This window comes from Mustela putorius, unplaced genomic scaffold, assembly GCF_011764305.1.
Source record: "Mustela putorius furo isolate JIRA1106 unplaced genomic scaffold, ASM1176430v1.1 tig00000242_pilon_pilon_pilon, whole genome shotgun sequence".
Taxonomy (NCBI): domain Eukaryota; kingdom Metazoa; phylum Chordata; class Mammalia; order Carnivora; family Mustelidae; genus Mustela; species Mustela putorius.
The window spans coordinates 12715149-12740253 of record NW_025421325.1 but is presented as its reverse complement, the minus strand read 5'-3'; the positions used below and the strand labels follow the sequence as shown (position 1 = coordinate 12740253).

The 25105-nt window shown below is 46.3% G+C and overlaps 2 protein-coding genes across 9 annotated transcripts in view; one reads left to right on the top strand and one right to left on the bottom strand.

Moving 5' to 3' along the window:
• CUNH4orf51 (chromosome unknown C4orf51 homolog) overlaps nucleotides 1-1706 on the top strand; it is a 32928-nt gene extending 31222 nt beyond the window's left edge. The window contains exon 6 of the mRNA XM_004758006.3: nucleotides 1233-1706. Within this exon, the coding sequence (XP_004758063.1) occupies nucleotides 1233-1340 (108 nt within the window). The 3' untranslated portion in view covers nucleotides 1341-1706. The remainder of the gene's footprint in view (nucleotides 1-1232) is intronic.
• A 17381-nt stretch (nucleotides 1707-19087) lies between these two features.
• The window catches only part of ZNF827 (zinc finger protein 827), a 168707-nt gene continuing 162689 nt past the window's right edge, over nucleotides 19088-25105 (bottom strand). The window contains exons 14-16 of one of the 8 annotated variants that reach the window (XR_006606253.1): nucleotides 24870-24936; nucleotides 24555-24587; nucleotides 22970-23077 (exon numbers count right to left, since the gene is read on the bottom strand). Coding sequence is in view for 4 of the 8 variants with exons in the window: in XM_013059143.2 (XP_012914597.1) it covers nucleotides 22258-23077 (820 nt within the window). In the remaining 4 variants the exon portion in view is untranslated. Of the gene's footprint in view, nucleotides 23078-24554; nucleotides 24588-24869; nucleotides 24937-25105 lie in introns of all 8 variants that reach the window. The other 7 variants (XM_013059145.2, XM_013059144.2, XM_013059146.2 and 4 more) reach the window with 7 other exon arrangements.

The window sequence follows — 25105 nt, the reverse complement described above, 5'->3', positions numbered from 1 at the left end:
AACTATTGCTAAATAAATAAATCCCTCTTGCTGCGTGGAGCTGTACCGGCGCCAAGCAATTCCATTGCCAGTGGCTGCAGCTGTTGTGGGGAACAGTTGCCTTTCTCTTTGAGGTACTTCACCCACCCCCCTCCCCTAAAGTGATTTTCCTAACCTCACAGTAGCCTTTTCAGTCAACGATTCCTGACAAATTAGTGGCATTACATCCCACTCTTGTTCTTAGGGTACATCCACTCTTGTTTTAGGGTACTCCCCCCAGGCCCTGTCGCCCTCTCACCACCTCCATATCCCCCCACTCTGTCCACACAATGAATACGGGGCACTTGTTTGGGAAACCTTGGGCCTGGAGTTCTAACCACAAAATAAATCATGACCTTTCATTTATTAGACGAGGCAAACTCTTAATTATTTTCAGAGGTGCTGTATCTTGGGGGAGGAGAACAGGCACTGAGATGTGAAATGCACAAACTCCCCCCATCAGCAACAGGCAGGGATTGAATGAAATGTTCAGCAACCGGTAAGGATTATTCTCACTGTTTAAGGTATTCGCCTGGAATCTAATGCCTTGGTAACCATCTTCTTAATATCGGTATTTCCGGGTCTTATCTTCAAGAAACGCACGTTGCGGGGCACCTGGGTGGCTCAGTAGGTTAAAGCCTCTGTCTTCTGCTCAGGTCATGATCCCAGGGTCCTGGGATCGAGCCCCACATCCGGGTCTCTGCTCAGCAGGGAGCCTGCTTCCTCCTCTCTCTCTGCCTGCTTCTCTCCCTACTTGTGATCTCTCTCTTTCTGTCAAATAAATAGATAAATAATAAAAAAAAAAAAAAAGAAAGAAAGAAAGAAAGAAAAGAAAAGAAAAAGAAACACACATTGCCAACCTGGAAAGCAGAGAAATTAGCACCCGGGAATTCAGCCTAACGGAACAGCAGGGAAGACCGGGGAAAGAATCTTAACCACGAAGGGAGGGCTGGGCAAGGCCAGTGGAGAAGCAGTGGTAGTTCCTTTGGGATTCCAGAGTTCCCGCATGTTCTCCCTCTCTCCTGCTTACTGGCTGGCCTTCCTGACAGACACGATGTATGTGATAGGAAGGTTAACGGAGACGGAGGAAAACGCAGGACAGTCCCCGCTCCTGCCTAAGACGGAGGGCTCGGCCACGTCCTTCGCACCCAGTCCCGCGCACAGAGTGACCCCTGCGGGGGGCGAGCGCTAACGAGCGGGCCGTTCTCCTGCAGCTGCTCGCACCGGGTGACTCCGCAAGCCTGGCCGGCTCGTCGGAAGACTCTGAAGGTGACCAGCGCTCCGCTTGTGGTCTGGGACGACCGTCACCGTCACTTAGCTGAGTCGCAAAACCAAGTCCCAAAGGTGGAGGCCTGCGGTTTGCTCAAGGACTCTGAGGTAGGAGCGGGCCCGCCCACATCTAGACTTTCACAGGCTGGCCTTCTGGGACCCCTTCCCGGGCTCCAGAACACCCCCAGGCCTTGGAAGCGGGAACAAAAGTTATCGTTATAATCACTACTGATTTTTTCAAAGGGAAATACCTGGGAGTCACCCTTCTCCGCAAGAGCCCCAGAAATGGTGCTGTGACCCCGCGACCTGTGGGCTCCCTCGTGGAGGAGCCTGTCCCTTCCATCCGGGAGACCCCGGCGCGGAGGGGCGCAGGGGCGTGAGAAAGGCTTTTTTGTATTCTGAGCACTCGCCCCGCAGAGCCGCAGCCTAGCACGGACTGCCTTCCCTCAGCCCGGGGCGTCGCTGGGGAGCAGATGCGCCCGCGCCGTCGGTGGGGGGCGGGGGCGACGCGAGGCGCGGCGGGCCGGGCGCTGGGGGCGGGGAGATCGCGGCCTTTCACGCCCCGGCCGTCCCCGGAGGGGCCCCTGCGGCCCCGAGGCTCCGCCCACGGCCCGCCCCTCGTACGTCGCGGGCTCCCTCTCCACCGCCCTCTGCCCCCTCCTCCCTCCGCGCTCCGCCCCCCGCTCCCTCCCACGTCCCGTCCGCGGGCTGCTCTCCGGTGCCGGGAGCTGCCGGAGGCGGGGCAGGGGCGCGGCTCCCGGACGCGGCGGCGCGGAAACCCAGCTGCGCGCGGGAACGAACCCGCCGCGGTCCCGGGCAGCGAAGGGCCCCAAGGGCTGGTGTCCTTTGAGGGCAGAGGGAACTGCGTGGTTAAGAAAGTAGCAGCCTCCTACCTCTTCCTCCCCACGTCGCGCCCCGCCCTCTGGCCCCTGCTCCATTTATTTCCATTTACCCAGACCGTGTTCTGCTGATTCCTGCTGAATAGAAGAGGTAATTCATTAAAAGTCGTACCACCATCGCTATCACCCCCCCCACCCCCAAACTCCTAGTGATTAATATTGTTCTTTAGCCCAGGTTAAGCTAAATACATTCCCGGGAAGCCATCTGGTCTGGTTCCCGGGATCCCTTCGTATGGTTTCCATTAAGCTCGCCAAACCGTGCATTGAAAATGCAGCCTTGGAGCCACTCAGGAACCTCCAGGATTTTTGCCTTTGCCAGCCTCATTAAGAGAATCTCAGGCAGGGAGAGGTAAAAGCCTCTGCTCGAGTTCTGAGTCCAGTGCCCTATGGTCCCGGTCTTATGCTGCAGTTAATATGCTTTACTACTCCAAGGAAATACAATTCTCCATGTTAACATGTATCATTCACTCACTCATTCATTCATTCATTCATTCAGTATTTGCTATATGCGAAACACCAATTATTAGAATTCTGTTTTAATTCCAAAACTCTGTGTTTACAGATGAGTTTACAAAATAACCTGGCCACAGAAATTGAGTTCGACTAGCAACATTTGTGTGATTGGGTCTACACCTTATCCTTTGTTATCTCCCATTCCACTACCTGCCACAGACAAAACACACACACACACACACACACACACAAATATTAGCTTGTGGGAAAATATTCCCTTACACATAATTTGGGGGTTGTGGTCCAAGAGAAAAGGAAACAGGTTCATAAAAATCATAGTGTTATAATTCTAAAGTTCCTTAGAATTCACCAAAAATACGCCTACTGGTTTATTGAGAAGACTCAGAAAGCACAGTGGCTCAGAGGAGGTCACTGGGCTTTCAGTACTGTTGCCTAATTTGGGGAGGAGCCCAAGACATCAAGTGCCCTGTCACATACTGCAAGAAGGACTTTGATCAAACTCACTTTAGTTGCAGTCCATCCTCTTTCTCCTGCTCTCCCCTCTGCAGTTTTCCCTCTCTGTTCTGCTCTGGGTCTCGCCTGTGGGGTGGTGGGGTGGTGGGGTGGTGGTTTGCAGTCCTTTCTTGATTCCCCTAACCTAGGCTTCACTCCCTTCTTGCTCTTTTTCTTCCCTTCCTATCTCCCCACCCCACCCAAGCCCTGACCATGAGATTTTATTTGGGTTTTTAAAATGAAACCAGGTGCTGCCTAGAACAAAAGCAAAGTAATAACAAGGAAAGACTATCCAACGCTGAAGGAATGTGCTGAGTTTTATGACTCAGGCTGTCCTGGCAAAGAACTCCGACTTACATGGAGAGGTGGGTGGCACAGAGCTCGGACCATACATGGCAGCTCTAGCCTCCCAGATAGGCACGCTCATGGCAGCCTGTGACTCATTTTCATAAAACCAGAGGCTCTTGTTCCTTGTGGGACAGGACTTCCTGGAGGCTAGAGCGGAAGGTTCTTCACCTTTTCCCTGTGGGGCCCGTTCAGCCTGATGTAGCAGGGGCCACCTTGAGGTTTGCAGGAAGGAAGCCTGGACAGAAGGTCCTCGCTGGGAAAGAAAAGGGCTTGCTGGACTTGGGCAAGGGTTTTGGTGCATTGAAGTGAAGAGTAGTGTGTGTGCTGCAAAGCGACATGAAAATTAGCTTGTATTGTCCTGGAAACAATGGCTTGGGAGCTGCAGGTGATTCAGGGGAGCAGGGATGTGGCCCAGCTGCTGCAAGCCCAAGGGGTGTTTGCTCTCTTTGCAGTAATGTGTGTCGAAGAGCGCGCAGGAAAAGCTGGTAGGATTCCAGCGGCGTTTGTGGGTGCTATCACTAATGCAATCCGGGGTAAGAGCAGGATTGGGGGGGGGTGCTCTACATAAACACCTGAGAGACACCCAGGCACACATCGGCACATTCCAGGAATTCTTTGCACACAAGCACAGTAATGGGGTGAGGTGTACATTTTTTTGGTTACTAAGAGACAGGCTAAGAGTTCTAAGGAGAATGTCTCTCCCAGCAGAGGTAGTGGGAGGGGTCTGAACTTGGAGGACAGGGATGTGTTTGTGCTCCTTCATTACACAGGCCTGGGTGGAACGGGGACCGATAGTGCTTCTTCTGGTTTCTGCCACCTCAGAGAAGGCTATCACTTTTGGAATGAGAATGAGTCTGGACTGGCATAAATGAGATCTCCATGCAGCAGCCTCTTGGATCGGGGCCTTATTTTCCCTTTTCTTCTTTCTTCTTTTTCTTTTCCCTTTCCATGGAATGCCCATTGAAAAGCTATAGTGACCATTCCATAATTGTTAAGAAAAGCTCGCGCTCCGCTTTTTTGTTAAAGTCTACTTACCTGGAAAAAGAAAGTCTTTTAAGGGCCATGACTTCATAAATATTTATAGTGTGAACAGGCGTCACTCGGGTTCTGTAGGAGAATGGGCTCATTCAGTTTTATTTATGATGTGACACTTGGGTGAGTGACATCCGTCATCTGGGTCGGTCCTCCACTCTGTTCCACTGAAGCATGTTTATGGAGTGATTATGCGCACAAATATTTGCTATATTTAGTCTCTCTCCTCCCCTCACCCCCTCTTAGCCCTGTCAACTCCCCAACCCAGCCAAAGGCCAAGCTTGTTGTCCAGGGAAGATTTGAACCCTAATGACAAGGCACAGGGCTTGAACAAATGGCGTGGAAGCTGGGAGGCAGTTAGAAAGGGACTGACTTTCTAACTGACATTACTACAGCATTCTTATGCTAAGGTGCTGGTGCGGGGCCTCCCTGCAGCAGGTGAGGGCTCTCAGCTGGGTGCGGAGCATTTGACAGGTGATGGGCGCAAGCCTGAGTGACGGATGCAGATGGAACCTTAGGAAACTTTCCTTCCCAGGGAACATTCCCTGGACAGGCTCTCATAGCCCTCAAATCTGTCACTGTGCATCCTGGGGCTCTGGGGGCAGGGGACAGTGGGAGCTCTGTGACCTCTGCTGGGTCAAGGTTTCTGGTGTAATCCGAGGCTGTCCCCACTCAGCCACACCTGGCCCCTGGCTGGGGGGTGGCAGCTGTCCTTCATCAGCTGGGGAGGGAGTGGTGGGAGGGCCACCTTTGGCTTCTCGCTTTACAGCCGCACATGGCTCGACCTAGGCATTCCAGGCTGGCCCCCAGCCCACTCCCGGGCTCAGTGCTTGCCTGTGATCAGCTTGGCCACCTATTGTTTATCCTGGGAAGGGCCAGGTCTTGGCACAGAGGCCTGAAGTGTTGCCAGCATTTTATTTTTAGAGACAGGAAAATGTTTGCTTTTTGGCAGCTGCTTTTTTTTTTTTTTTTTCATATACCGGGATGGTGTAAAAAAGTTCAAATGAGAGATTCCAAGCCTCAAACTCATGGCATATGACATAGGCAACAGTCCCATGAAGTTCTCATTAGAAGCCTTTGTGGAGCTAAGACATTTCATTAGCAGGTCTCTTGCGTAGAGTGAGTCTGCAGACCCCGTGGACCGGACATCTGATGAGTCCCTTTGCTGTGCAGTCCAGCTGGTCTGAGATTTTGCAGTTCTTACCTCCATTCATTTCCTTCTCTACAATTCATAATGTAGTCCAACTCGGTAGACAGAGTGAAAAAAAACAATCAGCCTGCTGAATCCAAGGTTTGTCACCCCTCTGCAGACCCACGGTCATTGTCATCATGATGACTGGTACATTTCTACATTGAGAGGGCATTTCCAAGTTTTATTGGAAGTATTGTTTGCCCCAATGCAGTGTCTCTTAAATCACATTTTTGTAGGTCCCGTGATTCTAGCTACTGACAATTTATCTGAAAACGTCTTGTAAACTGTAATGACGTATGATGCAAAGGTGAAATGAAATGGAGACAAAAAACCAGAAACAGACTGACAGATACAGAGAACAATCTGGTGGTTTGTTGCTAGAGGAGGGGGGAGGGAGATGGGTGAAACAGGTGAAGAGAATTAAGAGGTGCAAACTTTCAGATATCAAAGAAATAAGTCACAGAGACAAAAAATACAGCCTAGGGAATATAGTCAGTAATACTGTAATAACTTTGTGTAGTTGCAGATGGGGGGAACACTTATCCTGGTGAGCCCTGAGTAATGTATAGAAATGCCAAATGACTATGTTGTACACTTGAAACTGATATAACATTGTATGTAAATTACACTTCCGTAATAGTTTTTTTTTTTTTTTTTTAATTTATTTGACAGAGAGATCACAAGTAGGCAGAGAGGCAGGCAGAGAGAGGAGAAAGCAGGCTCACTGAGCAGAGAGCCCGACGCGGGGCTCGATCCCAGGACACCGGGATCATGACCTGAGCCAAAGGCAGAGGCTTTAACCCACTGAGCCACCCAGGCGCCCCCCGTAATAGTTTTTAAAAAGTATTGTGTTTTCTAACTTCCTTTATCCCCAATCTTTTCAAAAATCACTCTTTCTTCATTGAGATATAGTTGGCACACAATGTTACATTAGCATCAGGTGTACAACACAGTGATGTGACAAGTCTGTACTGATGCTGTGTTCATCACAGGTGTAGTCACTCTTCGTCTCCATACCAGCTGTCTCCATTATAATACCATTGACTGTATTCTTTGTGCTATATCTTTCATCCCATTGATGTATTCATTCTATAACTGCAGACCTGTACCTCCCATTCCACTCATTTTGCTCATCTCTCCCCCACCCCACTGTGGCAACCACCACAAAAATAACCTTTTAATTACAAAAATTAAACACATGTACATTTGGAGCACCTGGCTGGCTCAGCTGATAGAGTGTGTGACTCTTGATCTTGGGATCATGAGTTTGGCCCCATGCTGGGCATAAAACTTAACTTACAAAAAAAAAAAAAAAATTCTTCTTTGTCACCTGATTACCTTTTATATTTTTTATATTTTTATTTCGTTTTGCTGGAGTATATCCTTTGGTAGGTTATTCTTTTGCTTTCTTTTCTCTGCTGGAAAGTATCTGTGGATAATAAATTTTGAGGGCTTGTGTGTCTGAGAATATAATTTAATTTCTCTCTTGAGTGTGAGTTTGGCTTGTTATACAGCTTTGAGTTTGAATTTATTTTTCCGGAATGTTTCTAAGCTGCCGTTCCATTATTTTCTTGAACCTTCTGCAGTTGATCTAAATTTCACTTCTTCATAGGTAATCTATCTTATCCTATTTTGCCTTTCATGACTTTTTCATTTTGATGTTTTGGAGTTTTATTTTTCACATCTTTTTCACCTTGATGTACTGGAGATTTATTATGATATCTCTCTGTGTAAGTTCATTTTTAATGTTTATCCTCCTTGGGACTCATAGGCTCTTTCAGTCAGAGAGCTCCAGTCTTTCTTTAGTTCTAGAATGTGGGTCAGTAAGGAAAAAACAGAAAAGTTCCAAGGATCTATATACTAAAGTTCTAAGGAGGGGAGGAAGGGACAGGGTGGACTGAGTATTAGAGGGGGGATTTTAAGAGGTTCTAGAGAGAGGGAGAAGTGTAGGAGTTGGAGGGATTCATTGCCACCAAGGTAAAGAAAATGTCCTCAGAAGATTTTTAAGATTTTGCATGTACAGTAAGAGTATATCCCCCTCTTTGTTTTATGGGGAAGCTAAGACTTGAATTGCTGTTTCTGCTTTTTCTGTGGGACTGTTTTTTCTGTGATTTGATGCTAAACAGAAGATTGGGTTAGTTATAGAAACAATTATTATTACTAATTATTAACCAAGTATCTTTCTTTCTCTCAATCTCTCTCTGTCTTTCTCTCTCCTTTAACTTCTACCCACTCCAGACCACAGATTCTTGTTTTATATGATGAGGAAATGGAATTAGATGCCCTGAAGTCCTACCGTTACTCGGACTCTCATTCCCTCTCTCTTCCTCATCGTTCATTTACCTACTTAAACATTTTTTAATGGCTAATAGCTTATAAGAAGCACAGACAAATAGTTTGTTCACTCATTTTTGTAATCTAGTTAGTCACTGCATGAGCTGTCATGAATAGATTATAGATGTGGACAGAGAGGACAGCACACGACCAAGCTAATAGCAGGTTAGGACTCCTGGATAACATCTGGAAAGCTCTGCCAGCCTCCCAAGAAGCTACTGCTCTAGACCAAGGAATTCCAATGTTCCATTGATTCTCTTGGTCCATCCTTTGGAGTTGATGAGTGGCATAGAGGAGAGATTAGGGAACAGCACCTCTGGGCAAACAAAGGCAGAAGATGCCAACAAAATTAAAGTTATTCTTCTTGAAACCTAATCATTGAGTCAGTTTGCATTTTACCATGCACGTCTTACCTCTTAGACAGTACTAAAAATAGTTATTAAACTTTTAAAAGTATGAAGACTATAGGAGTCATCACTGAGGACAGCTATTTCTTCCACTTCTAAATATACACATTAACGTGTTTGATATGAAGAGCCAGTAAACATATGTAGCCTTTATGATCTGGATGACTCACTGTCTGAACCAAACAGTAATGAGACCTCGAGTAGCTGCAGCCCAGCCACCCCTGACAGATCCTGAGCTCCGAGGGGATAGATGTGGCTATTCCCATTAGAATTTGAGACATGCCTAAGTAGGACTGCAGTGTATCATATTAATACCATTTTATGGGTGGTGTGGCCCTTTTCAGATGACTCCATACATGGCGATTGAGCATTGGCAGGTGGGTGCCTGATGGTCTCAGGCAGGATGCAAGATGGTGATGGGAATGAACTCTCAAGTGCCGAGACTATCAAGGTCAGGGTCTTCCAGCCCTCCCTATTCTAGATGGAGGAATTTGTTCCATTGATTCTCTAGGTGCACCCACTGGAGTTGATGTGGGACACAGAGGAGAGAGATTTGGAAAAGGGTAGAGGAGACCTGACATCCAACCAACAACAGCATCTCTGAAGGCAGAAGAGGCACACATCAACTTCAGGATTCCTATGAAAATAGAAGGCAGCCAGGTGAAAGGGATTCACTTGGATCCTGAAGGGAACTGGGTGTTTCTTCAAGTTGCCATGAGCATTTCTTCTTTTCTGGAATGCAAGGTTTTCTCTACTTTGTGCATCCCCAGTGCTCTGTCCATCTCCAGAGAGGATGTACTTTCCAAATTATAGGTATTCCTGCCCTTCGGCAAAAAAAAAGTGTGACAGAATGAGGTTTTTTGCTTGTTTGTTTTTATTTTTAAAGATTTTATTTATTTTTGAGAGCGGGGGGAGAGAGAGAAGGCATGGGGGAAAGGGGCAGAGGAAGAGGGAGAAGCAGATTTCCCAATGAGCAGAGAGCCCAGTGCGGGACTCCAACCCAGAATCCTGGGATCATGACCTGAGCCAAAGGCAGACGCTTAACCAACTGAATCACTCATTCCCCTCCCCCCGGCCCCAGTGTGTGGTGTTTAAGACTGCATTTCACAAAGAAAGAACCATGTATCTATAATCTCATGACGCTGTATGGTATTTTCAGTTTGGGGTTAATCTATAATTGATGGTGTCTCCTAACTCCTCAGATTTCCTATATTGTCCTTCATTTTCTGTCTAGTCTTTATGTCTACCAGTTGTGCTCTGTACCTTTGTATGTCAATACCCTTCTGCAATCTGGTGCCCAAGGAAATCATCCATTTCTAAAGGGAGAGATTCTGACATAATACCCACCCCTTGTTTTGAAAATGTAGGTTTTCATATAACAACACTGTAAATGCAGGCCCACCTCTCAAGAAACATGTGACACACATCTAGCAGATGTCATTACTGCAGAGCCTTCCCCTCAAAACCCTGAAGTTTTCACTTCCTCTGGACTTGCTGCTTTAATGGAAGAGCCCGCCATGGTGACACATACCCTCTGCTTCTCGAAGTGTGGTCTGCGCGGCTCTGCCAGATGGTCTCCTTCAGGATAAATGCTTTCAATATGATAATGTTTATATTTGTGTTTCTGGCATGAATTAATAAATTTCTCATGATATTTAATAAGAAACAGATTATTTCACTTCTATCTCATAAACTCTAGTACCTTTCTTTCCAATTAGGTCTGATGAGGGTGATTTTTCTCCTGCTAGGGGGCTGACAACAAGCAGGGACAGAATAATGGAGCTGTGGCTCTTTTTCCCCAGCTGAAGAAGTGGTGTGCAGACTAAAAGGATTTGAGATCAGTTGCTCTCCACAAAGGTCAGATTTGCAAAACCTTAGAAAGGGACAGTTAGTCAGGGCTCCAACATAAACAACCTCTCTTAAGCTTCAAGATTTACCCCCTGGGTCTAATATTCTGGAATTTGGTGACTAAGTCTGTGTTCTCTGGCCACATCCATCGTGTATTTTTTTTAGAGGCCTATCATATTCCCTTCTAAGCCTTCATCTTTCCACACTGAAATCCTTATTTTCTAATTCTGGCCAAAGTAGAGAGGGGCTGGGGGACTGGCTTTCCATCTCTTGACCATCTTTTTTGCATTTCTCTAGACTCTCCTATTTAGGAGAAGTGCTACTAAATTTTATCCAGGCAGCCCATTTCCTGCGGACATCTTGGGCTAACGGAAGCTGGTGCAGGCAGACCCCGCAATAGCAGGCATGGTATGAAGACAGACTTCATGCGCTTTGAAGGATGAGTTATATCAAAAGTGATATGGAAAATTGGTGTGGAGTGTGGCTGGGGATTGTAATGTCAGCAGCTTACACTTCTCCTCTTTGAAGGTGTGTGAAGTAGGGGAAAGGGAAAGGGGAGATGTCCTTGAGAGAGAAGGGAAGATGAGGCATCTTTGGCAAGGGCCAGGCATACATGATTTTTTTCTCTCTCACTACCTGACTTAATGCAAGAGCAGTCTTTTCTGCATGTCACCAGATCCTCACCACCAATTCGTTCATTTACCCATAGAAGTTCAGTTTCCCTGCCCAAACTATCACGGAAACCGCATCCTCAAAGATCACCAAGGACCATTAAATTGGCAAAGGCTAAAATCCAACTTTATCCCTCTGTCCAATGTCATATAAATGTCTCTCTAACCTTGGCTTCTCTGACAATGTTGCCTTTGTCTATGCTTTCTCTGCTGGTTTCTTCTTAGTCTCCTGAGTGACTTCCTCCTGCTTCACCGTGAAGTTGGTATCTCCCAATATCCTGTTTTTGGTGCCTTTGCTGCTGTTCTGTTGGTGCCGTTGCTCCCCTGATGTTATCGGTCGTCTGCTGGCTCCACCTCTCATCTTTGTGTCCACAAGTCTGATCATGAACCTTCTGGAATAAGTTGTTTACAGTCTTTCCTATGCAAAATTGTCCCATTCAGACAGGAAACTATTGCAAGACACCTGGCAAGGATGCCAAGGACCTGCTCCAGGACGTTAAGCGTGGAAAGAAAGACAGGATTGATTCGTGAAATCCTTGGCAGATAAACACAACTCTGATGGATTGGCTGGCCAAAGAAAGGGAGGAAGAGAAAGGAGTGGGAGAGAAAAAAGGGGCCAAAGTTGAGTCCCAGGGTTATAGTTTGGGTCATTTGATTTCCCTTTCGGACATTCTGAACAGAGCACATCTCTCTGCCTTTTTTTTTTTTTTTTCCCCATTCAAGTCTTCCTTTTGTAGTGCTGCTAGAATTGGCTTCCTAAAACAAAGGTCAAATCCTGCCATTCTCCTCCTCAAATTTTTTTCTTAGTGCTTATTAACCACGGAGTAGTTTAGATGTTCAGTCTCCTTAACGAGTGTTTGAAGCCCTGTGCAAGCTGGCTTTGTTTGGTTTCATTATAATCTTCTAGCACAACAGAACCCACCATGCAATTTCTCACCTTCTTGCCTTTTCTCAAGCTGTTATTTCAATCTGGAATGCCCCCCCCCCACTTCTTCTGCCTAGAAAATTCCACTCGTCGTTTAGATTGTGGTCTGCATGGGATTACGTCTCTCATAAAGCCTCGTCTCGCCCTGGCTGGGATTCGTAACTCTTTTTTCAGTTTTTCCACAGCAATGTATGTGTATTTTTCCTGGTATTAGAGTGCATTTGCTCAAACGTGCATTTCTTCTGTTGGTTGAGCAACTCCTCAAAGCTGGGAAACAATCTTCTGTGTCTCTCTTTCATACCAGCTGCTTGCACATGACTTCCTACATATTTGTTGCTCATTAAATAATGAACGTGAAGCAGAGAAATTGGTCAAGGTTAGAATGCAGGGAAGTTTGGTAGGTTGGCCGGGAGAAGTGATCAGTAGGACAGACTTGAACTTGCTTTAGAATATGGCCAACTGGGAAAGACACTCTGTGTGTGAGGAATAGGTGCGGGGAATACTAATGAGGGAGCAGTGGATTCTGGGTAATGTGAGGGGCTCATATTTAAAGACAGGATCTCGTGACACGAAGTCATGCATGCATACAATTTAGCCTTGCTCACAGGCAGACAGGCCAAATTGTAAAGTCCTTCATCAGCAGGAAATTATTATTCTGTCCATTTAGGAAGATACATGGTCTTTTTGTGTAACCAAGACTCCCACATAGTTAGCTCTTGTGGCTGCTAGGTCTATTGTCTGATGCCATAAAGAGATGGGACCTTGACTGATAGTGTGGTGATGACCCATTGCTGTGCCCATTTATTTAATTGTAAAAAAGATGGGCAGGGGGATATTCTGATTAATGGGATTTCTTTGACCCTTAATTATTCTTTTCATATGTTACTCTTTCATCAACCTGTATTTATTTTCAGCAACACAAAGGAAACATGAAAAAAAATTGTCTTTTAATAATGTGAATCCCAGAATAATAAAATTCATGGTCTTCCTTCTGGATGCTCTTACATAAATACATATCTTTTATGTTTATAACTTCATTACATATATATATATATATATATATATATATATATATACTGTATGCATTCTTGATATATATTTTCTATGTATCTATGTAACTATCCATTGGTCTATGCTTAGCCCAATCCTCCACTAGCAAAAGGACTGCTGGTTGTGGGTTAGAGATAGAAACAGAGATGACACATACCCTATTTCTACTTTCAATCAGCTGTTTTCCATGAGGACAGATACTTCCCTGTTGAGTGCCAGATGCCTGGAAGATATATGTACAAAAGACACGTGTATGAATACAACACCAGGCAAATCTAATGTAACCATTTGATTCCTCTTTGAGGTCTGGCTGCTGACCCCTTTGTTGGGTCCCCATTCAGGGTAAGTTGGTACCATTGAGAGATACCGGGATGCCTTTTGCTTGGGCTTGAGGCTGGCCTCAGAAAGCTGGGGGATGCCTCCTCTCTGGCCTCATTTGGGCTTTCCTGTGGCTTCCCCAGGTCAAGGAGTCTCTCTGAGGTGAGGGGCAGCCACTATGTCTATCATGTGACGTCCCCCTCATGGAGTCTTAGAAAAGCTCAGTTCCATCACAGAAATCAAAAAGCAAGGCCCCAAGGACAGACTCTGTCATATAGAGCCTTCACCTGCTTCTCCTGTACCACCTCTTCCATTCTGTACCATCATGACTGAACACTGTCCTTGGCTCTGGCCAACTCCAACCAGCAGGAAGAAGAGCTTTGAGCTAACTCAGTGGGTTGGATATACAGCCAACTTTAGTTTAGAGGCCAAAGTGATGGCAACATTCTTGCTCAATGTGATAATTTCATTGGATACCTATTGTTCCCCATCTCACAAACTCCCCTTCTTAAGCCAACTCATAGTAACCAGTTATGGTCAGGTATAATTGACAGCACCTGACCTTAGCTTCACCGGGTGCCCCTGAACCCTGAAGTATAAGGGCCTATTTAGCCAGAGCAGCTCCATCCCGACCCTGCCTCCCCCCCCCCCACCCCCCTTCAGGGAACTTACTTAAAAACAAGTCCTGGAAACCAGTCCCAGGTAACAAAGCCCAAATACAAAGGGTGGGTCAGGTCAGGTGGAGATAACAGCCCAAATGCAGGGATGAGTCAGGTCACCTGGAGACATCCAATCAGTAAAGCATGCATTCTGTCTCCCTAGCTACCAAGGAGTGTGGGTCCTGCCTTTTGGGTGCCAATTCTGACCAAGGTGATAGGCTAGTTCCAAAATCTACTAGGGTAAATTGTAATTCAATTGGTCACTTATGTGTTACCTAGCATGACTGTGCAGCTTTCTCTGTGTGTTACAATCTCATTCACCACCTGTGTGTGATCAGGCCCAACCACATGGCCTTTGCTCTATAAAAGTTAGTCTGTAAGGCAGGGAGGGGTCACCCTCTCTGTAAGAGGCATGGCTCCGGCCGGTTGGTTTGATTCTCTATGCTTGGCAGGAAATAAAGCTTTGCTTGACCTTTGCTTTGTATCAGTCTCACTCCTTTTGACCATGGACCCAACAGAAGTTCTGAACCATTGGCTTCTTTGTCACCTTTGTGGCTGCCCATGGGAATCTACTCAGCCATTCTAAATCATGGCCAAACCTGGAAGTGCAAGGCAGTTAACACTCTGGGGCTACTCTAACCCCTTCTTTCTTCTGTCCTTTGGGCTATCAATTCTGAGATACATTTACATAGCTTCTCATGAGAGTTTCTGGAGGGATTGCATCCCACTGGTGCACAGCAATGACCAGCTGGCCAAGACACCTGGCGTTGGCTTTCCCTTCATACTTGCTTCACTCTTTCTAGTGCCCCATTTTGTTCCTGGAATTGCTCCCCCAAATGATCTCAAAGTTCTCCTTTTTAGGGGGACCTAGAAAATAGATTGGTTGAGGGAGACTACTAATGCTGATCAAGCCCATTGCATTGAAAATATCATAACAGACATTCTGTTTGAAGTGGGACATAAGAGGACAGGGGCTTGTTGGTCCCTTGGTCTGTGGACCACTAATTTAATTTTAAAATTAAAATAGAAGCACACTGAAGCCAAGTGATGGCATCCCCTATCTAGAAATCTTTAAGATCAGAAACACACTGATCATTCTGGGGTGGTTTGGGTGGAGCTCTACATTCAGGCCAGAGGATGGCTAGATAAATTTCCTTGGTCCTAGACCAGTGTTTGCTCTTGCCTTTAAATGCCTGCTGATGGGGATAGGTGAGATTTTTCCCTCCGCCTCTATAAACACATGGAGCCTTTCTACCCAATGGAAGTCCCTGGGAGCTTTCATAATGTGTTTAGAGTTTGGGGGCTGAGAGTTTCTTGGTTCTTGTTGTTGTTGTTTGTTTTTGTTTTGAGAGAGAGAGAGAGAGAGAGGCAGAGGGAGAGGAGGAGAGAGAGAATCTCAAGCAGGCTTCATGCCTAGCATGGAGCCCAGTGTGGGCTCCATCACACAACCCCGAGATCATGACCTGAGCTGAGGTCAAGAGTTGGATACTTCACCCACTGAGCCACCCAGGTGCCCAAGGAGCTGAGAGTCTTTTTAAACAAATGGCAGAGTAAGCATTCTTAGTATATTCTTTCATTGCATTAAAACTAAAATATCTTTCTACTTGCCATAAGCGACTATTTGCTGTTTTACAGAAAACATTTGAAACATTGTGCCAGAGAGCTCAGCCATCAGTCTTGCTGGTCGTGGGGAGGAGGCGGGAAGCGACCAGTGGGCAGGAGGAGGAGGCGACGTTAGAGGAATGCAGGCCAACACTTTCCCTCCCCATCTGGTTACCTCTAACTCATCTAACCAGATCAAGTAGCCATAGTTTGGTAAAATATGTTGAAGCCACCCTCCAGATGACTGCAGGCGATCCGAGCATGATGACTTAGTGTTTAATCAGAAAAGAAACATTTTAGACCTCCCAAACTCTGAAGTGGGCAGAAAAATATTTTTAGCCATTTTTTTTTTCCCCCTGCATTGAGTCTGTTGTGGTTTGAAAATGTTGAGATGTCGTTTTGGCCATAACTGCCTTGCAAGGATTCTGCTTTGTGACCGCCTTTGTTTCTAGGGGCTGATTTTTGCTTGCTCAGAATGACAGGATCATCGTTCATTATATGTTATCTGTTGGCGGGTGGAAGGGGTCTTACAGATCATTTAGTTGAACCTATGGCTTTTGAAGCAGGCCTCCAACTCAGGTGAGCTGATTCCAGGGCAATGGAGCTCAGGGCTGGGAGAGACGATCTGTAACACAGATTGTCTTGAACTAACTAGGCTAGAAAACCACTGTTAGGGAGCGGTACAGGGGAAAGGAAGTCTGAAGTGTGAGTTGAGGTGGACTCTGCCCTGGGTCGATAATTCTATTGAAAACTAAGAATTAACGAGTATTTAGCCTAACTCTTTTTTTTTTTTTTTAAGATTTTATTTATTTCTTTGGCAGAGACAGATCACAAGTAGGCAGAGAGGTAGGCAGAGGTGGAAGCAGGCTCCCTGCCGAGCAGAAAGCCTGATGCGGGGCTCCATCCCAGGACCCTAAGATCATGACCCAGACCAAGGCAGAGGCTTTAACCCACTGAGCCACCCAGGCGCCCCTATCCTAACTCTTATCAAAACAGAATTTCAGGGGTGCCTGGGTGGCTCAGTGGGTTAAAGCCTCTGCCTTTGGCTCAGGTGGTGATCCCAGGGTCCTGGGATTGAGCCCCACGTGGCTTTCTGCTCTGCGGGGAGCCTGCTTCCTCCCCCCTCTCTCTCTGCCTGCCTCTCTGCCTACTTGTGATTTTTTTCTGTCAAATAAATAAAATCTTTAAAAAAAAACCCCACAGAATTTCAAAGGAATACAGCAGTTGACTGTCTTTCCCTTTTGCAGCAGTGACCATGGTGAGCACCGTTTGCATTTCCTGTTTTACAGACCCAGCTATCAAGAAAGAATTATGAATAGGAGCCCTGCTACCTCATAAACTGATAACCTGAGGCCCTTCTGACCCCAGACAGGGGAAGAATGGGCCCCTCAGGCCCCACAGTCACCACACTTTGTCCCAGGGTCTGCTTTATGGATACCTGCTTTGTTAGTTAATGGTACTTATTTGCACAATAAACCTCATTTTGTGTAGGACTTTTCTGTGTTGAGACAGTGGTATAAGTAAGAATGTTGGTTGGGATCTCTGGAATATTTGTGGTTGACGGCCCTTTAGAACGGAGTCCAAATCCCCAAGGGCATTCTTTTATCCTGTGATTTCACTTACAGGTTCTAAGGCACCCCTGGGAAGGATTCCAGTCTTCTGCAAGCACGATGTGGTCACCCAGCTGCTATCCCCTTTCTTCCCTCCCACCCCTTTTGTATGCCCAAGTTCCTTTTGGATCTCCTCCCTCTTTGAAGACTGACAGCCCTGGGGAGCCTTGAGTTATGTTTCAGCAGCTAATGAGATATGCCTTCTTCAAATCGCTCACAAGCCCCACATCACCTTCGGCAGGCAGGAGTTCTAATATGGGGCTTCTGTGGGTGAGGAGGTGCCTATGCTCACCAAACCCTGATATTTCTCCCCATGCCCCTGTCTGTGACCAGGACTGGGCCTCAGTTAAATCCTCAGGGAGTTCTTAGTGGCCAAGAAAAGGAGCCAATCAGCCGTAGACACACTATAGAAAAAATGGCCTTGAGTCTTAACTTTAAGTATCCTTTTTTTTTTTTTAAGATTTTATTTATTTATTTGACAGACAGAGATCACAAGTAGGCAGAGAGGCAGACAGAGGGAGAGGAAGCAGGCTCCCTGCTGAGCAGAGGAGCTCTATCCCAGGACCCTGGGATTATGACATGAGCTGAAGGCAGAGGCTTTAACCCACTGAGCCACCCAGGCGCCCCAACTTCAAGTATCTTAATCTAACATGACAGTAGGAAGAAGTTAAATTAAGGTTAAGTTCAAGTCGGGGCCACATGACTGGCTGGGAGCCTCCCCCGTGCACCTGCTGCAATGTAGGTAAGCAGAGAGATTAGTGGCCACGGTCTGGTCCATCATGGATGGATCTCATCCCAAGTCACTCCTCAGTCACCGGAAGCCCATTAGCGGGAGACCATTATGAAACTGACGATTTCATTTTCTTTGTATTTCTGGCTTTTCTCAATCACAGGGTGATTGAGATGTGATGTAGGTGTGGAGTCAAAGAAAAAGCAGTATGTGTGCAAAATGAAAAGACACTTCAGCCTGTAGTGCTAGCAGAAGGCAAGGAAATCTGATTTATTTTAGAATTTTCAGTAAATATCAGCCACCCCCAAACAAAACTGGTATTGAATCAACTTGATTCAATCACCTAAAAATAGCTATTGGATGAAAACGTGAAGGGGAAAATAGTGTCTGATTAGTGACTGGTCGTTTTCAAAGTGACTTTTCCTACATCATGTCATTTTATGAAAAGTAAATTTGATCTTTTTCAGTGTTAGAGTGAAGCAGTTCATAATTTCTTACAAGGAGCAAAGGACATTATAAGCATGGAAGCTGTGAACTAGATAGAACATTCTCTTTTGCCGCTTTATATTTTTTATCAACCATCGCAGATTCATAGGGAAGATCTCTAAGGAACCAAACTTTAAAATGGATTAAAAAAAAAAAAAAACTTAGTGTGCTTGTCATCTTTTGTTTTGGCCTCAGTTTCTTTCTCTGGTACCTTCCTTTGAATGGCAAATCATTACTTGCATTTGGATAGATCATTATTTAGCTTGCAAAACAGACCATTTCCCCCCTCATTAAAATCTCATAGTTGCCAAACTTCATTAGGATAAATGGAATTATTCATCTGTTCCCCCCCCCCCTGCCCTTTGGCTGTGGGGTCAGTAAAATGATGTTAAGCAGGAGAGGGGAAGGCTGGTGAACACTTCAACATGTCACTAAGTAATTTCAGGAAGAAGCTGGTCTACAACTGTACTGAATGATGGATACACCCTCAGCCTTAATGGCTATTAATGACTTACATAATGACAGTTTGTATTATAACCATGGTTGTTCAAAACTTGCATTTTGCAATGGCTATAACTAGTAGTGGACATTTCCTAAAAATAAGCTGAGAAGTTAAAATGGGAACAAAGCAAGGCAAATAAAACCCTTGGACTTAACAAGTAGTCAAGGATGGCAACCAAGGGCGGGGGGTGGGGCGGGGAGGAAAAAAAAGAAACAAAAGAGTATAGCCAACCTTTTTTTTTGTTTTAATTAGAGTATATTATACTTCCAAACTGGATACACTAGAAATTGGCAATGCAACATAAGATGCAAAGAAATATACCAGTTACTGTCAAAATGACCCTGTACAGCCTTGTAATGCAAAAAGCTTTATACAATACAAATTTTCAGTAATGTACACAAACCTTGACAGTATGATCATCTGAACATAATATGAGGAGTTAAAAAAAGGATAGAAGCAAGAAAGTGCTGAGAACTCTAACTGCAGTACTATATGGACAGATAAGCTAGCTTCCATTGAAGAATGCATAGTGAAAACAGAATTGAAGTTAGTTGGCAGGTGAATTTCTCAAAGATGTTAGTGTTTTACACGGAAAGGATATCTATGGAATAATCCTTCCCTGAGTATCGAACTGCAAACCAAATTCGGGGGTATATATTATCTCGGTGGAGTCTGAAAAAATGCTGTAGATTTTTTCTTTATTAATAACAATAATAATAATATAAAAAGTCAAACAAACTCCAAACACACCTTTTCTCACTCAGAAAACTTTTATAATTTACCAGAAAGATTGATGACTCTTTCCAAAGTGCTAAAAAAGTTGCCCAATTACATTAAGCATAACTAAGTCATTCAAATACAAGTTCAGTGGCAAGCAGTGAAATGCATGGCATTTGAGCAGTAAACATCTCCTTCCGACACCCCTCTTGCTCTTGCAAGTTTCAGCCGAGGACCTCCTATTGCACACGTGGCATGCTGTAAAACCTGCAGTCCTAACTGTCAGGGCCACCCTTTCAGGTTTTTAACCTGCTGGTGCTTCCGTGCGATTCGCCTGTTCTGCCAGCCTCCGTGGGATCCCTGTGGCCCTCTTCTGTCATCACTGAACTTGTAATTTTGAAAGCACATTATTAGCCAAGTGGCACATTCTCCATTATATGGGGATAAAGACAGGACTTTTTAAAAAACCAACCCACCCATATGCCCAGTATTCTTGGAGTGTATTGTCCGTAACTGTCTATAGTGTCTTTTACCGAGACATTGACATGGCGAGGTTGAACGACGCTTCTAACGTAGCCAAGAGCAAATGTCTCTGCCGGAGGATGACCGAGGGTTCGGGAGCTTCCGGCCCTAGCTGGCTCAGCCTCCCTGCCCCTGGGGACATCTCCTTAGTGTAAACAGGTTTGCCAGGGCTGGAGGACTGGCAAAGGGAAGTGTAGCACACCTGCTAGGTCTGGGGGAAGAAGGGTGGGTATGGGGGTGAGGGAGCCCATGGTATGGACCGACGGTACAGTCTTCTGGCTTCCTGTAGAACTGTACCAAGTTCGAGGGGGCTTTCAGTGAAGCAGACTGACTAGAGGAAGAAAATTAGGGATGCTTTTATTTTCCCCTGGTGAAACAGATGAAAAGAAAAATCCCAACTCTAGGATAACACATGATGGAAAACAGCAACGCAGTAAGAAAGCATTCCTCTTGTACACCAGTTCTTCAACAGATAAATAATATATAAACTTTTATATTCCAAACTTTCCATTCTTATACAGAGCACATGTCTTCCTGCCCTTTCAGCCTGTTTCATGCTGGAAATTGTTTTCTTACAAATACAAGCAATTAAGATATTCGGCCCAAGATGACTTTTCCTTTTCTTTTGAAATCACCCATTACATTTTTAAGATTCGCAAAGGGCTAGGCAACCAAATCCACATCTGCTTCTTGCTGCAATAAAGTGCTGCACGTAAGTTGCCATTTTAATGACCACAAAATAAAAGCTTTAAATAAGTATAAAGTTAGCCTCCTAGCAGGTTATAGCTACCAGGCGTTAATAATGTGGAATACAGAATTATTAATAACATGGAGAATACCGCTATAGCTAGACGATCTGCAAACACAAGGGAAACTTCTCAGCGGCATGAGTTGAACCGTAGGACTAAACAGCACCTTTTTGTTGGGTCTTTATATGTTAAAGAGGTTGTGACAAAATTTTCAAACATACAGTCTACTCATTCCATAGAAAAGGTACATTTTTCTTCCTTTTATTTTACTTTTTTTTGCAGATGAGAAACAAAAACTAGTGCAAGACCAAAGCACTGTGCAAAACTGCTGTTTCCTTTTTTTTTTTTTTTTTTTTTTTTTTTTAGTCTGAGCATTTATACCCAGAATTTATCCAAACCCCTTTAATCTCCTTGGCTGGATTTATCAACCATAAAATTTTTCACTCATACAATTCTTTTCCTGCAAATGAATGGTAACCACTGAATTAATACATCATATATATATATATATATATATATATATATATATATATATATAATCTGCCCTTAAAAAAATGATGCACTGTGTGTGTGCACCATACACATTGTATATGTATGGAAACACACACACACACACACACAAAACACACTTAAGTTTTGTGATATTGGCTGCAGTGCTGCGAGAAATTTCTTCTGGAGTGGACTCTCGATTCTCGCATCTTCATAACCGAAAAGATCTGAGCACGAGGTCTCTGGCACCCGGTCGGAAATCTCCAGCAGCACTGTGGGTGTCTACCAGTCCTTCATCGACTCAAGCACCAGGCCCTACCACTCTGTAGCCATAAAATAGAGAGGGAAAGTTGATGAAGGAGCTCAGGGAGAGACTGTACGGATGAACAACCTGGGAGGGAAAAGAACGTTCATCGCTGTTAAAGAAGCCAGTACGAAGAAATGTGTGACAGAAATGGCATGGCACACGACACGCGGCTTTCTCTTTCGGAATCCACAACACCCACACACCCCATTCACCCAACAGAAAAACCAAATGCACCAGTGCATAAGCGTACAAGTGCTGATTGCTATTAAGGACACTCTCTTTAGGGCTTAACAAGACAAAATTCCTCTCAGAGCAAAGTACGGAGAAGGGCCGAGAGTGGGAGTGGGGAGCTGGGGAGGCATGCCTCTGAAGGTAGAAGTAAGCAGTAGGTCACCTCTCTGAAGATTGGATAAAGCAGCTTTCAGGTCAATGCAATAGGGTATCCACACAGAGCCAATCCTCTATTCCTTACTAAAGATATACAGTACACGTGGTTCAGACCCAGGGGCCTGTAGGTTTTGCAGCAACATACACCTGCTGGGGTTGTGTTTAAGTTTTGTGGGTTTTGTTTTTGTCTCTTTGTTTTTGGTACAGAACACGGCTGCCCTCAGACAGTCTCAGCTCGTTCTCGCAGTCCGAGATAGGCGAGGAAGGAGTGTTTGGGTGAGGGGATGCTGGGAGGCGCAGTCTGAGGTCGGGGAGGGTGGAATGTGAGATCCAAGTGGTTCTTGGGGTACAACATTGTCAAGGGAATGAGATGGGCAAAATCCGAGTTCCGGTACTTGTCAAAGCGCAAAGGGGAGCCGTTGAAGGCCAAAGCCTTGAGTGCCAGGTTGGGCTCGGAGCTGCTACCGTGCGCGGCCGACAGGGCCACGGTCTGCAGAGCCTGGGAGGCGGACATGACCGACAGGGGAGACAGGAGATTCCGGGGGCTCCCGACGACGAGCAGCGGGGCCCCGGGGCCGGCTGGTTCCTTGGGGGCGGGGCCCAGGCCCTTCTTGTCCTCCTCGGGACAGTCCCCACTCTGGTGCTTCTTGACGTGGCGGCTGAAGACGAAGGGGTGTGTGGTCTTGAACAGGCACTCTTCGCAGCTGAAGGTCTGGCGGGGGGCGTGCTTCAGCTTCTTGTGCAGGTTGAGATTGTCCTTGCGCTTGCAGCTGTAGCTGCACTGGTCACAGTGGAAGGGCCGCTCCCCGGTGTGCACGCGCACGTGCTCGATGAGCTTGTTGGCGGTCTTGGACAGGTAGCCGCACTGGTCGCACTTGTAGTGGTTGCCCAGGCGGTGCTCCCGGGTGTGCGTCTCCAGCTCCAGCTGGTTGGCCTTCACCGTCTGGCAGATCCGGCACTTGTACTCCATCTTGTAGTGGGTCTTGAGGTGGCACTCCATGGCAGCGGGGCGGTTGGTGGAATAAATGCAGAATGGGCACCTGCCGGGCGGAGGGGGGAAGCAATGACAGGAAGGGTCAGCCGGACAGGCTCGGCGGCGGCCCCGCTTCTACCCTCCTCACCAGCCTCCCCTCACCGTCCTCTCCCCCGCCCCCTCCAAACTCAGAAGGCCTCGCCTGCCCCTGCCCAGCCCTGCCGCCTTTCCGGGGGGGTTTAAGAGGACCCTCTTGGCTCTCTCTGCCCACAGAGCCGTGCCCACTAAGGAGGAGCTCCGGCAACGAACGCTCGACCTACTGTGGGGGTCTCCTGGCTGGATGAGTGAGTCCCAGCCCACGGGAAGGGGAGCAGAGAAAGGGGGAGGAATAAGTAAGCGCTTGCTCCCCTCCGTCCTCCCCACCCATTCCCCTCGGAGCCCTCCCCGCTCCCCCCCAAGACACAGCAGAGGTCTAAACCTCATGACCTCCCCTCTAGATGGGAGCAACACAAAGAATCGACTTTTCATGCACCACACCAAGCACACGCAGAAAGGCTAAGAGTTTTGAAGAACAGCTTATAGGGGGAGAGCTACCTCCAGCAAACAGAAAGTTGTAGGGGTCAGAATCGTGCTTATTAAAGGGTGGTTAGGTTGAGAAGGCCTGTGTGTGTCTCTCTGTGTGAATGTGTGTGTGTGTGTGTGTGTGTGTGTGTGTGTGTACATAGATCTGTACTCCTAAATCCTATCTCCTACAGCCCTGGTTCTCCATCAGGAGAGGCAGATGAGGACCAAAACGGGGCTCGGGAGAGGGAGGCCCACCCACCAGCCAATCACTAAGGAGGGTTAAAGAGGGAGGGAGGCAACTGCTATCTGGAACATTATTCCATCATGGAGATAATAGTAATACAACTGGATCATATATTCTCAGTGGGCAGGACCATATCTTGTATTTCTTCTGCGTTCTCGGCAGTGCTTAATAGGCACTGATTCATTACTGGATTGGTCTCTATACAGAATTTTGGCAGATTCTGGTCCCAGCTCCGTCACCTCTATCGGGCCATAGCTGGATATGCCCTGGCACAAAGCCCGGGCCTCTCCGAGGCTTGGTTTCTCCATCCTATACAGGGAGGCTATGCCACCCCCCAGCCTCCTGGCTGTCCAGAGGGGCTAGGAGGAGCAGTGAGGGCATGTTTGCAAATTCTGCTGAGCTTCTCTTTTGGAAGCTGCAAAGCTCAAGTTGGTGGTTGAAATGATAGCTGTAGCGTGTTTGCTCTCTTTCCCAAAAGAATGCAAATGCAAAAGTGGCTGCCTTGGCTCCTGCCTGGCACCTGCAGGGCAGGGCCCAGGAGTGACTTGTCCTCTGAGGGTTTGGAGAGGTGTTCAACAGAGCCCAACACAACCAAGTGCGCCGTGCACTGCTCCTCAGCGCCAAGCTCGCCATTAGCCTTTGCACCTCAGCTCACAGAAGAGTGCACACGAGAGAAATATAAAGCCCATTCCCAGGTCAGGTGCACACACAACCCCTACGCCAAGCTGGGCCTTACCTAGAGGAGTCTGAAACTCACCACTGTCCTGAGCTACGGCAAAAGAAAAATAATAGTATAATCTTATTTGATCTGCATTATGAACAGGATATAGAGTACAAGCAGTTCCATCACAGAAAAGCAATTTAGACATCGGCAGTCTGTTTCATTTTAAGAACATTTCTGTGACCCACAGCTCAATCTTTCTTTCGCTGCTCAGGCAAAGTGCTAAGGGTTTTCCGTGCTCCCAATATTTATCGTAAAGACACTCTCTCAGGCAAATTAATTCTCTGATATGGCAAAGGGAAAACAAAACGAAACAAAACAAAGACTCACTGTATAGCCAGAAGGCATTATCAATTTTTTCAAAGTATTCTTCTACTTGGTCATCCTAGAACATAAACTATTACACAGGGGACCGTTAGCACCACACCGGAAGTGTCTGGACCGGCAAAAAAGCGTCAGCATTCACTGTGCATTCTCCCCAATGGGTTGGAGGCTTGGGACTCCGTAGGTCCCCAAGGCAAGGCTAACTGACAAAGCCACAACTGGCAGGGGGCGCCGCAGAGTTA